This window comes from Dipodomys merriami, unplaced genomic scaffold (assembly GCF_024711535.1).
Source record: "Dipodomys merriami isolate MVZ:Mamm:240054 unplaced genomic scaffold, mDipMer1.0.p SCAF_13, whole genome shotgun sequence".
Classification (NCBI taxonomy): domain Eukaryota; kingdom Metazoa; phylum Chordata; class Mammalia; order Rodentia; family Heteromyidae; genus Dipodomys; species Dipodomys merriami.
This window is the reverse complement of record NW_027202604.1, coordinates 30,313,825-30,330,905: the sequence shown is the minus strand read 5'-3', so window position 1 is coordinate 30,330,905 and position 17,081 is coordinate 30,313,825. Positions and strand designations below refer to the sequence as shown.

The window sequence follows — 17,081 nt, the reverse complement described above, 5'->3', positions numbered from 1 at the left end:
GTGGTTGTCCACCAGGAGCACAAGTACCTGTCTGCATGTCCCTCAAAACACTTTGTCAAATAAAGGCTAGCTTTTTGTTTACTGTGGGAGGTTGCAGAAGGCTAACAGGCTACATGGAGAACACACTTCCATCTGATTTCTTAACAATAAAAATCATATACCCCATTATATAACTTATACAAAAATGAAATTGAGTAGAAAAGAAACACAGAAACTTTAGTGTCTTCTAAACACTGAGTACACACATTGAAGCTCACAGAATGTATCCTTGAGGGACATATTTTTTATGATTAGTGTAGCATAATTTAACATGGCCAACACAACAGAGAATATGTTTTGTGAAAAGAATCATCATATGCACAGTTGATAGCATGCATTTTTCCTGCCAGTTTCATGATTTCTTACACATTCAATAAGCCATAAAAGGATAATACACCCCCATTTAATAAGTGGCTCCATGTGTTCCAACAAAAACATATTTACATTTGTCTCATTTTCATTTCTTTTTATCTCTGCACCAGCACAGTTATCCTAATTGCTTTCTAATTTGTATACATTTTGGCTCTTTAAAAATTTAAACTCTGAAACCTTTTTTCAAAGACTTTGAATATGGAGATTGGGGAGGTGGTTCTATCAGACTAATGGATTCACATGTCAGCTAGTAGCATTGTAATGCATATCTGAAGTGCAAAATTAGACTCTTGTCTTCATTTATTCTGGATCTTAGATAACTTCTACAGAAAACATGAATTTGTATTTGTTTGCTTTGCTGGAGAAATACTGGCAAATGCATATTCAGAGATATAGTGATAATGATGTTTCCATGGCAACAAGCAGGAAATCATAATATTTATTTCCATCTATTATGTTTTAGTTTATTTTAGGGAATGGTGTTAAAATGACAAAATAGATGATTTTATTTTCTCAAATAACCTTATATTATGGCAGATTTTTGTTTGTTTCTGGGTTAAATTTTTTAAAGGTTTGTTTCATGAGAAGTAGCAAGAAGTCACATAAAAATGTCATTTTAATTATCCCCTATATATTGTAAATTACACATACCCAACTGTTGGCAAAATGTTGAATTTGAACTACATGTCCTAGTAATGCCATCCTAGCATTAAATTTAAGGGGAACTGTATGCATTTCTCTACATCATAATTATGAGACTTAAAAATAAAACTGTTTGCTTTGTATGCTTCATCTCTCTTAACATGATTCAAGGGATGGGTAACTGAGGAATGGAATCAACTATAGAAGATAGCAAACTCAGATATTGTTGATCTTCTAGCCCTAAATTATATACTGTGTTGTTTGTAAGTTAATGGGGTAAAAAATGACAATGCTTAATACTTATTTTATGTACCCAATACACAGAAAGCACTAAACTCTGTGGATGTCAACAATGTTTCAGCAGCATGCTTATAGTCTTACATTTATTGGAGGATATGGATGCTAGGTTAATAAACAGCAATATGTTCTAGCATTCTATGCAGTGGATTTGAAGAAATGCACAGCTATACAAATAATAGAAATGATGACTAGGAGGACACCATTATAGCTGGCTATGGGGCTGTGAACTTCCAGTTTAGAACTTCTGTCTCAGTGTTCTGTACCTTAGATCTTCAGAGCAAACCCCAGGAGCTTCTGGGCAAGTGCTAGCATTAATTTTTGTAACAGCAAAACCACAGAAATGTGCAGGAAGATCCAGGAGGTTCCAATGTTCACAGATACCTCGAATGCAAGCTTCCTATTTACCTCAAAGGTGTTGATAAGAGATCTCTTGAAAAATCATATGAATTATTGAAAGAACGAACAAAGTAATCATGGCTTTCCAATGGGTCTGCCTGCACAATATCTATTTGAACTTTGTAGGAATGGATTTTTATCAAGGTCAAAGTGGAGGCAGAGTCTTCCACTGTGTGTGTGGTGGCGTTTCTTCTGATTCTTCTCCATATTGGAAATCTCTTCAGATAACACATTTACCAAGTAGGACACATTACCTCTCAGCCTTTGGTTTACTTACGTGACAATCAGGGAAAAACAATATCTGTACTAAATCCCTCAGATTTGTTTTAAGGTCCTATGACATAAACTATATATCTCCAAATGATCTTATATATTTAGGTCATTATTATTGAGTCTCCTTCTCACTTGCCAAATAGTTTGCCAAATAAGCTTTGGGGGTCTCTTTCTCTCTTCCTTCTATGGAATTTTGGAATATGAACTAGTCATTTAATTAAAGAAAAAACAATCTATTTACATTCCCTCCATGCAATATCAAATCATAGATGTTCCGCTACCTGTAAACTGTGTGGAAATGTGAATCACTGGTGAATCCTAGTGAATCACTCCCGAGAAGTTGCCTGTTAGTAAGGCAAAGTTAAGGCTTTCATATTTGAGCTCTCCCCTCTCCTCCCTCTTTCCTGTCTCTTACTCCCTCTCCTCATCAATTTATCTTTTCATTTGTGTGTAGCTGTGTATAGAGTTAAGAAACTTACTCCATTATGCTTATTTTTAATATTTTTATTATGTTCAAGTAATTGTACAAAGGAGTTTATGAATATAGTTCATTGATCAATGTCATTCCTATCAGTATTCAAACCCATCCATTCCATCCCACACCTTACCTCATTTTTCTTAATTTTGTAGGATGTATATTGTATATTTGACTATATTCTCTCCCTCTTTTTCTCTTCATTTGCCTACTTCCTCCCCTTGGCCCTACAGAATCTCTTTCATGTATCCATTTCTTGGTATTTATTTTGTTGAACTTTAGTGTTTTCAAGGAATTAACCTGTTTTTGTTTTGGTTTATTTAATTTTTGCTGATCTTGGGTTTGAACACAGGGCCTAGGTGCTATCCTTGAGCTTTCTTAGCTCAAAGATAGCATTCTACCATTTGAGCCTCAGCTCCACTTCTGGCTTTTTGGTGGGTAATTGGAGATGAGCCTCATAGACTTTCCTGCCTGGAAGAGCTTTGAACTGCAATCATCAGATCTCAGCCTCTTGAGTAACTAGGATTATAAGTGAGCCACTGGTGCCCAGATCTGTGTTGTTGTTGTTGTTAATTTCTGTAGGGGATAGAAATATGTTTATACTGAAATATCCTTAAAATTACATATGTCTTTTTCCCCCCTGGGACTGCAGTTTATTCCTTTTTTTTATTGTGAAAATACTGTACAGAGGGGTTACAATTACATGGGCAAGATAATGAGTAAATTTCTTATCAAACATTGTTGCCTCCTCCTTTGTTTCTCTTCCCAACCATTCCCAACCCTTCCCATCTCCACTCCCCCATCTCATTGTTGCAATGGGTCCATCTGAATCCCTATTTAAACTATTTGTTTTTGCCCTTCCCCTCCACCAATTATACCAACATCAAATACAGTGAGAGCAGGGGTTATACCATGGGTGAGGGACATACAAAGCAACGAAGAAATCATCTTATAAATATGTTAGAAACAATCACATGAAAGAAAAAAACATTTGAATCCTTATGTTGGGTTCATATGTCTTAAAGGAGCAATAATATGAAATTTTAAACTGCTGTGGAGACTAATATTCAAGCAACCATTGCTAGCAAGTATTGGAAGGCTTAAAATCTGAGGTGCTTAATTCAACAGATATTACTAAGGAAATATTCAACTAATTGTGTGGAGGTGAGTCAGTAGAAATTATAGAAAATCATGCTGGAAAATGAAGTGGAGCCATGAGCCCATGGCTCATACCTGTAATCCTAGTATGCCAGAATTAAGGTGTGGCTCAAATGATAGAGTATCAGCTAAGCAACTACAAGTCCCTGAGTTCAAGGGTAGAGAAAAAGCAACAAAAAAAGCCCCCAAAACAAGAAAACAAAACTTTAAGTGTAAATTAGACACACTGGAGTTGTTGAAGACTTCAAGAAGAAAAAGTATTTGTAGCCTGGCTTCTGTGATGAGTTTGTTTAAATAGGTATGGCTAGGACAGGAGTTTCTGGCCCAGGGAAGCTGCCTGCTTCCTCAAAACATTATCTCAGCAGGTCTAAAACGTAGGTCAAAATATCTGTATTCTTCAGAACAAGAGCCTGATCCGAAAATCTAAGAAGTTTGTATAAAATAAAACTTCCTTTTGTTTCCTTAGTAGATGTTCCCATATTAGCCTCTCAGTTCAGGTCCTATACAGAAGAAGTTATTGAAATATTGTCATCTAGTTAGGGAATGAAATGAAAACAGCCACATTGGCCAGTCAGCCCATGGCTCACGCCTATAAATCCTACCTACACTGAAGGCTCAGATATGAATATGGCAATTTGAAGACAGCCCTGGCAGAAAAGTCTGTGAGACTCTTATTTTCACTTAACCAACAAAAAGCTGGAAGTGGAGCTGTGGCTTAAATCTTTATAAAAGATTCATATGTATCATCATCGATTAATTTTTTTGAATATACAACTCGGCAGGTAATTGGCTTTTTTGTTTTTATTCTTTCAGTGTGCCAAAACACCCTTCCATGAGCAATAGACAGTAGGAGTTCATTGTAGTATTTGTATACTGTACACCCTATTATGAAGTTGCTATGATTTCCAATAATTGTTTTCCTTTGCATTTGAGTGATAATAAAAAAAATCATTTCTGAAGCCCTCTTGTTGCATGAATAGGACAAGCAGAATAAAGACTTACTTTGTATTTTCTAAGCTTTTATGGCCGTCTCGCTCACTCTATTTCATTTATGTTGACATCAGTTTTGAAAGAGGGGAAAGGTGAATTTTCTTTATAGAATTTCTCAAAAGCCTCTGAATTTGTTTTTATGTAAATAAATCTCTTCATATTCACACTTCATCAGATTACTTGGTATTTCTAGTAACAATGTAATAATTTTTGTTAACAGATTCTGTTAATTCAACTAATGCTGTAGAGAGAGCCACTAAGGAGGAGTGTGACATTTGTTCAGGGTAGGTGACATTATCCTTGTAGGAACGAATAAACATTGGCTGCCCAGGCAGGATAGATGCCATAGGTGATCTTCAATAGGTCACAAGAAGAGATTGAGGGTGCTTATGCCTTCACCTTTCATCTCATTGAGAGGAACAACCTAAAATGCAGTTACAATAAACATTCAGCTTTCAAATGCTTCTTGGGCAGAAGAGGATTATTTTTAACTACATCTTGAAGATAAACATACTTTACATAAGTTGAAAGAAGTAGTTTAGGGACTAAACAAAATTTTACACTGGGAAATACTCAAAAGTGTAAGATGAAGTCTTATTATATATATTATGTCAATACTTGGGCAGAAGTTTACACACACACACACACACACACACACACACACACACACACACACACACACACACACACACACACACACACACACACACACACACACACACACACACACACACACACACACACACACACACACACACACACACACACACACACCTTCTGAAGGACTGAATGAATCTTAGGACAGAGAATATGAACTTTATAATCTAGGTACTGTGAATGAATTATGATGCACATTTTTTAAAGCAGTAGTTGCAAACAAGGTGTAGGGATGGTTTATCTGCAAAGGCTGTCCTCTGAGCTCAGATGGACCGTTGAGGGGAAGTCTCTGTGTGAAACTTCAAGGAGATATAGATGAAGCCTCTGGACCGAACTTCCAGGCTTTGAAAAGCCCCTGTTGATATATTGCTGGGGATCTTTGGCTGCTGTTCTGTGCAGCCTCAGCTGTACCCCATGTTATATCAGCACCAGGATGGAACAGGTTTTTGCTAAAATGCACTAAGGGTGGGGTGCTGTACCTCTTCTCTGCCCACCTTGTATTGTTATTGTGCTGCATACCCAGGCCATTCTTAATGCCAATGATAGTTTTAGGAGGATTCTTACATTTTTAAAGTTTATGACTACTAACTAGCAGGTCACAGATTCAAAATATTTTTACTTTTCATGTGCTATTTTAATCTTTTTAAAATGAAAAGATGTCTTTCTCACTTTTCATTCTCTTGCTGGTGGTGTTTAAAGCATTTATGTACCAATCGCAAATATGGCCTTAGGCAGAATTTCTCATAAAATGTCCTCCCTGTCCCCTAGCCCTAACACATTTGGTCAGCTATGTGTAAGATACTGTCTAATACTCATCCCATTAACAGTCAGTGCCTATTTTCTGTTAAGAACTCTAACTTTTTCTGCCTATGGAAACTTAACCTTGGATTAACATAAGGTTCCCCAGAGTTAGTTTCTGAGAAATGGTACTTGCATTTGGATGTTTTAAAGCTTTATACTGATAGACTTGTGGGCTACAGTATTTATTTTCCTAGAGTGGTCTACGAAAAACCAGCTCCAACAACATGTAGGGCGTGGAATCAGACACCAGATTAAGCATATGAATGTTAGATTTCTTCACAATGTCATTTACGTCTTTCTGTTCATCTGGGGAATCCACCCAGATGTCTCTATCGGATAGACAGTGAGATCTTCCTGGAAAATACAATGCTAAACAATAACTAAATTCCTTACGATGTATGCATTCTTTTCTAAAAGTTCTATACTTTTATATTTCCAATAAAATTCATGACCTGTTCTGACTTAGTTTTTATAACAGAATTAAATTCAAGATGAGGTTTATTTTATTAGCTAGGTGGTCCAATTTTTCTAGCGTAATTTTTTATTGGAAGTCTGTTCTTCAATTGATGTCTTTTTGTACTATTACATATGGATTTTAGAATTAGTTTGTCTAAGTATACAATGCATTAAAAAAACCTTGCTGGGATTTTGATGGGAATCCCATTTTATATGAATATATGGAAATTTGAACTTGAATTAAGCTTCACAATCCATGAGTATGGTATCTCTCTCTGTTTACAAAGGCTTATGCATTTTTCTTTTTTATTTACTTCTTATTTTAGTAAGTAAATACATTATATGTTTTGTTATGATGTGCATTTTTAAATTTTTTGGAATGAATGTAAGTGCAGTTTTAAATTTTGACTTTTGCAGTTATTTTTAGTACATAGATGATGTATCCAGTGTTTTATTTAATTGGACAATATAAAGTGATTTTTTTAATGTTCCTTCTGATCTTTTATTTTGACAATCATTACATCAAATAAGAATACAGTTATTACATCCTTTCCAAAGTGTATATTTTCCTCCATTATTGCTGTGGGCATACGTTTTAATACTTTATTGAGTAGAAGTGATGAGAATGGAAGTCCCTGTCATACTTATTAGGTTAAGGTTAAGGGGAAAGTATTTAGTCTTTTAATGCTACACATGGTTCTAGCTCGAGTTCTTTATCGGGCTGGCTTGTTCTCTGTTGGGTTGGATGGTTGGTTCTGATTTATTTCTGGCTCCAGAATAATGATAATGTTCACAGGAATTGGAGATGAGGCAAAGAAAAAAAGCTGAGAGTTTCTATCAATAAATCCTGGAACTACATATTATTTATTTTGATTCTTATAAAGTGCTTTTCTCTGCTACAATTCTTGTCAAAATAGAACCACCTACAGCTTGATTTGCATTTGAGTTGCACATACACTCTGCTAGTTGGTATTTTGGTGATTTGAAACTTTTAAAACTTTATTTTTTCTTTCATAGATCCTAATAATCCAACAAAAGGAGGCTATTTTTCTTTTCTATACCTTAAAAATGACATGTATTTTCTATGGATTATTTGTTTTGTTCTGTCTGAAGAAAAGAAAAATATATAGAAGAACTTTGAAAACTCAACAGTAAAAATATCCATGACACACACAACACACTACCCACACAATGCACAAGCCATGCAGAGACCATACACAAAACATACATGACACATATGTCACACTCAACACATTTATGAATCATATCACACACCTCATGTCACACTCATGTTACTCACAGCCAAACATGTTACACACATGTGACCCCAAACCCACACATATGTCAATACATAGCACATACCACAAATGCATGCCACATATGTCACATAGCTGTGACACAAATGTCCCATATACCACATACAAGTCAAATAGGTGACATACACATCCTACATATGTGCCACATGCAGGTATGTATAGTGAATGTGCCACATGTATGCTGCATACATTTCAAACATGCCACATACATGACAATAGATAGCACGTACATGTCACAGGCAGCACATTCATGACACACATGGAACATGCAGTTCACACAAGTCACATACACATCATAAATGCGACACATTCAGTGCATGCATGACACAAATTTCACAAACTTTTAACATGGTTGTCACACATTTCACAGATGGAACACAGGTGTCATGCACATGCCACACATATGACACATACATGGCATGCACATGGCACATAAATGGCACACACTTCACCTTCATGTCCCATTTATGTCACACATGACACACACATGACATATAGCACACTGCACACAGGAAGCACACGTCATGAATAAAATATACATGGAACATGAATGACCCATGTGTGTCACATGGCACATGTATGTGGCATGTATGTTTGCACATGCTATGTGTTGTATCCACTTTGTATATATGTAACATGTGTCACACATCCCACATATGGCACTTATGTCACATGCAAGCCATGGTGTAGGCATAATACATGACACACATAGAGCATGTATGGCATACCTTTCACATGAATGTCACATGTATTTCACTTTATGTGACTTGCATGCAATGCACTTGACAATGAGTGTCATGTGCATTTATGTGTCACCATGTAGATCATGTTGTTACGCATTTGTGTGTGTCACCCATATGTAACATACATGACACAGACATTATTCATAGGTCACATACATATTATACATGTCAAATGCTATCATACATGATTCTAAAATATGACACATACGGCATACTCATGTCACATGTCATCTGCCACATTACACCCTATCCATGTCATGAACATCATGCATGATTCTAGCATTCATATAATTCTGATGTCACTTACACACTACATACATCCCATATGCCATACATGTTGCACACATGTATGTGTGCATGCCTAGGGTACATTCATTATCATGTATGTCACTGCATGCCATACTTGTTTCACATGTGTATTATGTGCATGTCACATGCATTCTGTATGCATGTCTCACACATATCTTTCTTTTCCTCTATGGAATCGGGTTTCTCTATGCATGTAGACAATGCAATTTTCTCTCTGTTGTAATTTTAACTGAAATATATGAACCAATATTCGCTATCTTAAATTGTTATGGGAAGAAATTAAGTGTCTAAAATAACCATTGGTTAATAAAAATAGTATTTTCCATTGACTACAATTTGTTAGAAATGTATTATATGTTGATAAAATACTTCCTGGGTGATAATAAAATAATTGCCTTTTATAGCCATAAATAGGAATTTGTGGTTTCAGTTATTGTTAACCCTTTGAATTCTGCTTAGTTGTTAATTTCCAGTTCTTCAGGACATGAGATAAATACAGCCTGAAACTAGGAAGTGTGTATTTTAAAATATTTCTATGAATAATACTAATTTTATGTAGAACAAATTTACTTTAGTGTATCATAATCAAATATTTTAGGGGAAACTTTTTGAATAATTGGTCTTTTTTTACTATGTGAAATTGGTGAATCAATGGAGTTGATGTGGAAATATTTAGGTAGAATTGTTTCTTGTTTTGACCCTTTATCGCCAACAAGGGGTCCATGGATCTCTGTTTAAATTGATATGGATGATATTCTAGCAGCCTGAATAAGGAAATCAAGTCCTGTTTTTCCTTCTGTAAGCAACTATTCTTCTCTTCACTTTCCTGGGAAGAGGTTTTAGAATTGTTTTTTGAAGGAAGGAAATAATGATTTTGTATGTAATTTTCCTCTGTGATACTCAGGGTTTTTGTTTTGTTTTCAAATTAGATCTTGAAAATTTTAAAACCAGAATGCGGAGTACAGTGTCAGTACGCGAAGGCCAGGGCATGGTCCTGCTCTGCGGCCCCCCGCCACACTCTGGTGGTAAGTACTGCCCCATTTCTGCTATTGATACTTCTTAAATATGTTTTGAGACAAAGCCTGAGCCAGACACTCTGTGACTGCTTCTGTAAAGTAAAAGAACTCAAATCCCTGAGCATTCGATTCTGTCAGCTGATGTGAAAAAGGAGAAAATCACAAAGATAGTCCATCTAGAGAAATTGTCGTGTATATATTCTAACCAGGGAGGTTACAAAGAGTCACAGAGATCGCATTCATTTTGCTCATTTACTAATGCTGAACATGTGTTCTTACCCCATCATTCTCTGCTCCTCAGTTTTAGACTTTGAAAGTTCAAATTGAGAGCTCTCTCCTCTCCCTCTCCTCTTTCTCTGCCTCTGCCCCCCGCCAATTTCTAGATAGCCTATGTATATGAAAAAGATAAAGGTATATAGTCACATCACTGTCATTAGACTATTGCAATTGCAAATTTTATGCTAACTTCGCACATACTAAAATATACTAAAGTATACTGGCATAAATTGAAGTCAGAAACTTGATAAAATAACCTCAGAGTAGAAATGAAATAATTAGCTCCTCAATAAAAAGCCTTGGAGTGCTGGTTTAATTTTTTCCCCTCTATGCTCACTCTTGTGACCTTGGCAATTTATGGTCAAGATGGTCTTACTAATATATAAAATATATTCTCAGACAGATAAACATGGTCTGCCATCAAAAGGATAAGAGTCACTGAGAGGTAAATGAGTTAGAGAGGACCTATCTTCACAGAGATGATCTAAAGGATTCATTGGAAAGCTTAATTCAGATGGAAATACTCTGGACTTCATATGTTCTGTGACTCATAACCAGTCCTCTTCTACTCTCAATGATTGGTCGCTTTTAATTACAAACCCTCAAATCTAATAACCCAGACATCTCCTTTCTTTTTGTAGATGGCCATGTGAATGTGTGCCTGAGGTCAGGGGCTGGCTTCAACTTTTTGCCTGCAGGGATTTAAATGAGGCTCCCTTGTCTATTTTAAAAGAGTACATTTTGCTTGATTCTTGAGTTTAGAGAGGTTCTTGCTTTGTACCTAAGGACAAAGTACCTTAATTACAAATAAAAGTAATTGAGTTCATTCTGGATTGAAGAAAATAGAAAATTTAACAGGCTGAAATAACGGAGCTAACTAGTATCTTCTGGAAGAGTTGTATGGTTTACAGAGTTGCGCCTCCAGAAAGGGCCTGACACCTTGCATTGTGGTATGGGGTCAGTGGGTGGCCTGCAGTTCTGTTATACAATGCTACTTGTTGACTGGTTATCTATTGACAGTGTAAAATGGGGTCTATTCAGCCCTTTCCGACCAATACTGGCTAGTTCTGATTATTAGAATCAATTCAGAGCTTGCTGTATGGATGACCAAGAGTTGGTTCAACCACACCACAGTGAATGATGCTTCCTTTTACTGGTTTTTGATATAAAAACCGAAAAAGCAAAACATTGTGTCACAAACTCCTTGAACTACTCCTTGAGAACCAAATGTAATTCATTTGAGAGATCATCCAGTTCCTTGATTCAGTGGTCTTTTCTGTATTTCTTGACTTTTCTTCATTTATTTTTGACTGTTTTCTCACATCAGTTTTTTCTTGTGGTGGCCAAGGTAGACCCTGAAAACTCTTAGGATCCTTAATGTTAAAGATTATACTGGAGCTGGGTACCAGTAGCTCACGCCTGTAATCCTAGCTACTCAGGAGGCTGAGATCTGAAGATCATGGTTCAAAGCCAGCCCAGGCAGGAAGGGCCATGAAACTCTTATCTCCAATAAACCATCAGAAAACAAGAAGTGGCACTGTGGGTTAATGATAGAGTGCTTGCTTTGAGCTGAGGAGCTGAGGGACAGCACTCAGGCCCAGAGTTCAAGACCCATAACCAACAACAACAAAAACAAGATTGTAATTGACCAGACACATTCACAGAGGCCTCTAATTGGATCCTTGTTTAGGGGATTATCCATGAAATGAAAGAAGAGAGTCAGCTGTCAACCCACAAGCATGTAAGCAAGGAAAAGAAAATAAGAATTTACAATGAGAGAGAGAGAGAGAAAAGAAGGTGATCCATTAGGTAGAATAATGGCTACAACTACTCCAAGTAAGGAATTATCAAACTAACTTCAACTTATATTGCTTCAAATCAGCAGAAAATAATTGCTTCAAATCACTACAGAATTTCAGAAATGTTGACCGAAGTTGAGATTCTGACTGGGCTGTCCTTCATTACTTTTATAATTAGATAACTTCATTAATAACAAAAGAACCTGCTGGCCCCTAGGTGCATGTTCCTGTAACCCTGGCTACTCAGGAGGCTGAGATAAGAGGATCATGGTTTGAAGCTATCCATGAGCAGGAAAGTCTATAAGACTGTTATTTCCAATTAACTACCAAAAATCCAGAAGTGGAGGTATGGTTCAAGTGGTAGAATGTTACCCTTGAGCTTTTAAAAGACACAGGGCCCATGTTCAGGCTCTGAGTTCAAGGTCTAGAACTGGCACAAAAAAAGATGAATAATCTATTGGTTTACTAATTCACAGTGAATATGTCTTATGAAGCTATTGAATGAAACATGTTTCAAAAGAGGAGTCTTTTTTGTCATAAGAATTGAGTAACCTTGGCCAGTCACAGCTATCCTAAGTCATTATACCTTGATTTATCTCAGCCTTTGGAGTTCTGTCTTTACTTTTAAAGCACATGGATGAGATGATTGTGAATGTCTGCTGAGATTGTAGCTAAAGCAAAAATGAAACTTCTATCCTTCAGAATGTAAAAGTTTCAAGGGATACTAAATCACATGGAGAAAATGTATATTTCCCTCACTGCAAGCATGTCAAGAAATGACCAGGACAATCAGGTCAGATTTAGATGTGAAAAACATTTGTGCATATTGGTCCACATCTACCTAATTCCGAGATCCTCACAATTGTCATCTGAGAGCCTGACAGACTAGTTCATGAACCCCTAAGGCAGAGGCCTGTGTTCTGAGTTTAAGTGTATTGCACAAAGCTGACTCATAATAGGCACTCAACAGGCATCTAGTCAACAAACATTGATGAAGTAAATAACTGAATGCTTTTCTAGATTTTGACAGTTATAAATATTTGAAAATCCATCCAATACTTTATTCTCAAGGTATAAGTATCCAAATCCTCTGGAGTACCAACCAGGCAGTGACAGACCTACCCATGTGAACTTTCTAGCAGCTACAATCAAGCCTGCTTCATCCCATTAAGAATGACTTGGAGACTTCATTTCAGTAAAGGATGAAGTCCCATTTTGAGCCAGGTCCTAGCAGCTGAAGCTGTGATTTCAGGTTATTTTTTTCTTTCCCTGCCAAAGATGAAAGGTCTTTCAGAGTACACATGCCCCTTGCTGGTATCTATTCAGTCATCCTTTCTCAAAGTTCCACAGACCCTTCCAGACCTGCACTAAGCCTTCGTTGTTTACACCTGCCTACATTGTCTTCATTCACTGCAGCTTGCTTTATTTCTACTGAGTCCCTTTCCGGTGGTTGGAGATGTTTTTCTGATTTCTGATATCAGAGTCATCTTTTATTCACCTGCCTTATTCTCTCTTATAGGAGCCTAACAAGAGTAAGTATAGAAGGGGAATGGTAATGATGATGATGATGATGATGATGATAATAATAATAATAATAGCAGCAACAGCAATGATGATAGTGGTGATAATCTCGCTCTAATGACTGCTGCTTAGATACTGAGCAGAATGCTTGTCTTTTGTGTTCATTACCTGCTAGTCAGAGCTTTTTGGTGAAAGTACGGAGAGGAACAGGATGGTTGACAACCTAAGTAGAGCCGGAAAGCTCAGTTCTGGAAATGCCAAGAGAGTGAGCTTCCACCCAGTTCACATTGGAATACCTGGTGCTCTAACTTCTGGTTTGAAAGTAACTCATGAGACAAGAGCCTAGATACCTAGTCTCAGCACAAAGCCCTCCCAACTTGTGCATAAGGCAATATATTGGGTCATTTGCACATGGGTCTCATAGAAGTAGTAGCCCGCAAAAGATCCCAGAGCTGTGGAGAAGTCAAACTAGAACCTTGATGCTTCGTCCTGACCAGGAATTTTTCTATGTGATGGATGCTCCAAGTCAGCCCTGTAGCCATTCTCCAAATGATAAGGCACAGAGTCCTCAGGAAAAACAGTGATGTTCTAAGCCAAGGGCTTCTGACATTTCAAAACCAGAGTCAGCAGAGTTCATTAATATTTAAGCCCATTGTTTACAGAAGCATTTGATACACAGTGGTACCTAGAGCCACTTTAGGGACGTCTCCTCCCAAGTTGAACCAAAGCCTCGGCTCAGACCTGGTCTTTCCCAATACTCCTTAGACTTCAATTCCAAATGAATCAACTGGTTGGAGTCTGAGACTGAGTATTTCTAATTGGCTGTCCTGGGAAGTGGGTGCTGCTGATCTGTGGGCCACTATGGGTAGAAAGTCCCTCACTGGTCTGTTCCATTTCGTGAAGTCCCTAATGTATTCCTGTTACCTCTCTGCTCTACTAACCTATGTTCTTCTCTAGCTTTCTTCTCCATCATGGTGCTAGAAGGCATTTAACACATCAAAGCTAAAATATTATGTCTCAAATGAGGACATCATCCTTGCTCCCCCCTCCCCTTCAAGCCTGAAGCATCTTTCTCAAGATACTCTTCACCTTGATTTATTTCCTTGTTTAGAAACCTTCCAAGGTCTCCAATTGATTTGTATATTTTTTATTGTCTCGCAAAATGCTTGTCTTTCTTTCTAAGTCCTAGGGCTAAAGTGGCACAGCTGCCCTTTTTATTCAAGTCCCAGAGTCTTAAACAAACTTTATTCCACAATTTCTCCTCTCCCAGATGTGACATGAAAGCATGTACAGACTCTAACTAAAGTTTAGTTTAGGTTTAAAAGTCCATAGAAAAGTCTCACTGAAAACAAAATTTCTGATATTGAGATTAAATGACATGACACCAATGGGTATTGTTGGGACTCACTGTCAACTTGGTGTTCTACCTTCTACAAAAACCTAAACATGGTTCATATCTGAAATCTACTTTAACGATGCTTGTGTTGTTTTATTTCTAATGTGATGGAAATATCAAGACAAGAAAAAGCAATGACTAGAATGCAGTATACCTTTGAATAAGTACATGGATGGGTGATATTTAATCACAGTAGCTTTATAGTGCTCCTTCTGCTGGTTACTTCTCTTCATAGACAATGCTTAGGGCTTCCACAGTAGAAACACATTGCTCATTTGGTGAGCTGGTGGTTGTGGAGTTGGAATTAATTCAAAAGTTTCTCTGTTGTTTTGTTTTGCTTGGGATTGTTTTTGTATTAACTTAGTCCTGTAGCCAGCAAAGTGATCTACAAGTAACATCGCTATACTACTTAGCAATGGATAGTGATTACTGTTTTTAATTTGTCTTTTGCTATTGCCTGCAACTTAGAGCTTTTTTACTGGCTCCAGTAAAATTACATTAAAATTACTTCATGGAATAATTTGTAACTCCTGTTTATTAGACAAACAGAGAGCTAAAATACAGATCTCAGTGAGGTTTTTTTTATGTCATGAGCATTATTTGTAGTGCTTTGTGCATATAAATAATTTCAAAACTATGGCAAAACCTGTACATCTTAGGAGCAGTCAGCATAGGTGGAAAAATTATCTCATGGTAGTTGACAATTAGTTTTTGTTAGGCATCTGTATAATGCCTCAGTCACATGACTATTTGAGAAGGGTTGTAATATCCCATATGGTTTGTCTACCACTTCCTGTTTAGTGCTGTCTGTGCAGAATAATCAAACACCTATCTGAGCAAGAGGAAGTAACACCTCAAAATGAGTTAGAAAGCTAGTAATTGACAAACCAGAAATAAGCTACTGGACATAGATTTCTTAAAGTGTAATTACTTATGCCAATATCCTGAAAAGCTGGGAATTAATATAATTGCAGTATAGTTGCTAATATCACAAAAAGCAGTACAAAATCAAACACATGAGAAAAATTATCCTCTTATATGTAAGATTGCAAGATGAGTTAGTTCATGGGTGCCTCGTGATAAAATATTAATTAGAAAGGAGTGCATCAAGTATTCTGGCTACATACTGTAATAAACAGTTGACGTTTGCCCAACAGTGGCTGGTAAAATTTACTCTTAAGTAGAGAAATACTTGAAATCTGTCCCTCTATTGAATCAACAAACTACTTTGGTGTCTGATATAGCTTCCCATGTCTGTGCTATGTGCATATATTTAAAAATTCAGTCCTATGCACTGCTATCCACTTAGAACATCGCCTTTGGGATGTGAAAGGAGAATGTGAGATGTCAAACAGCAGGTAGTGGAGATTGAAGCAAAGTTGTGCTAAAAATTGCTTTGTAAATCCTGGTGTGACCGAGGTGCGAACTGTTAGCAACCAAACCAGATGGTGTGGGATTTACACCCACTGTAGCAACATCTTTATTATTTTACTCAAAGGTGAATAGACCAAAAAAGTAAAGTTATCTCAGATAGTATACATGGTGCCAAATAGGTATTTTCATGGCTGAGAAACTTGCTCTGTTGGTGGAAACTTTACCAGGTAACAGGATACATTACAGACTTTAAGCTGTAGTTAGGACTCCAAACAGTGATTTTTCCCACATAATTTGAATTGTGATAATAATAATATAGTTCCTTAGGACCTTTGTTTACTGGAGTCTACCCTTCCCTTCCATTCTACTTGGAATCCAAATTAAAACAATTTCTCTTTTCAGACTTTCTGAAGCCAAGAACACATGGTATATCCTTTGGAAAACTAAATCTTTCTGATTTGCCTCATTGACTGACTAGACTCTTTCTCCAATTTCCCAGTGTCTTCAATCTTTATCCAAGTAAAATGTTCAAAAGCTGCATCACTGTGTCAACTGAGACTATACCAAACTGTGAAACCATGATTAAGAAGCAGATAATTGCCAATGATGCCTGCACCAACCAGGGTTATTTCTAAATTCTTGCTTCTCACCAGGATGTAGGTTAATACGTCAACATAGTCAGAGAATTCATCTGTAGACTAAAGGGAAATATATCACAGTTGTAGATCTATGTTTTTAAAATACATGTCAGTCCTGATGTGACTATTAACAT

At 36.9% G+C, this 17,081-nt stretch overlaps 1 protein-coding gene across 3 annotated transcripts in view; it reads left to right on the top strand.

The window, feature by feature from the left end:
* Positions 1 to 17,081, top strand: part of Cntn3 (contactin 3) — a 298,626-nt gene that overhangs the window by 148,476 nt on the left and 133,069 nt on the right. For all 3 annotated transcript variants that reach the window (XM_070018977.1, XM_070018976.1, XM_070018975.1), the window contains one exon: positions 9,857 to 9,952. In XM_070018977.1, coding sequence (XP_069875078.1) covers positions 9,857 to 9,952 — 96 coding nt within the window. The remainder of the gene's footprint in view (positions 1 to 9,856; positions 9,953 to 17,081) is intronic.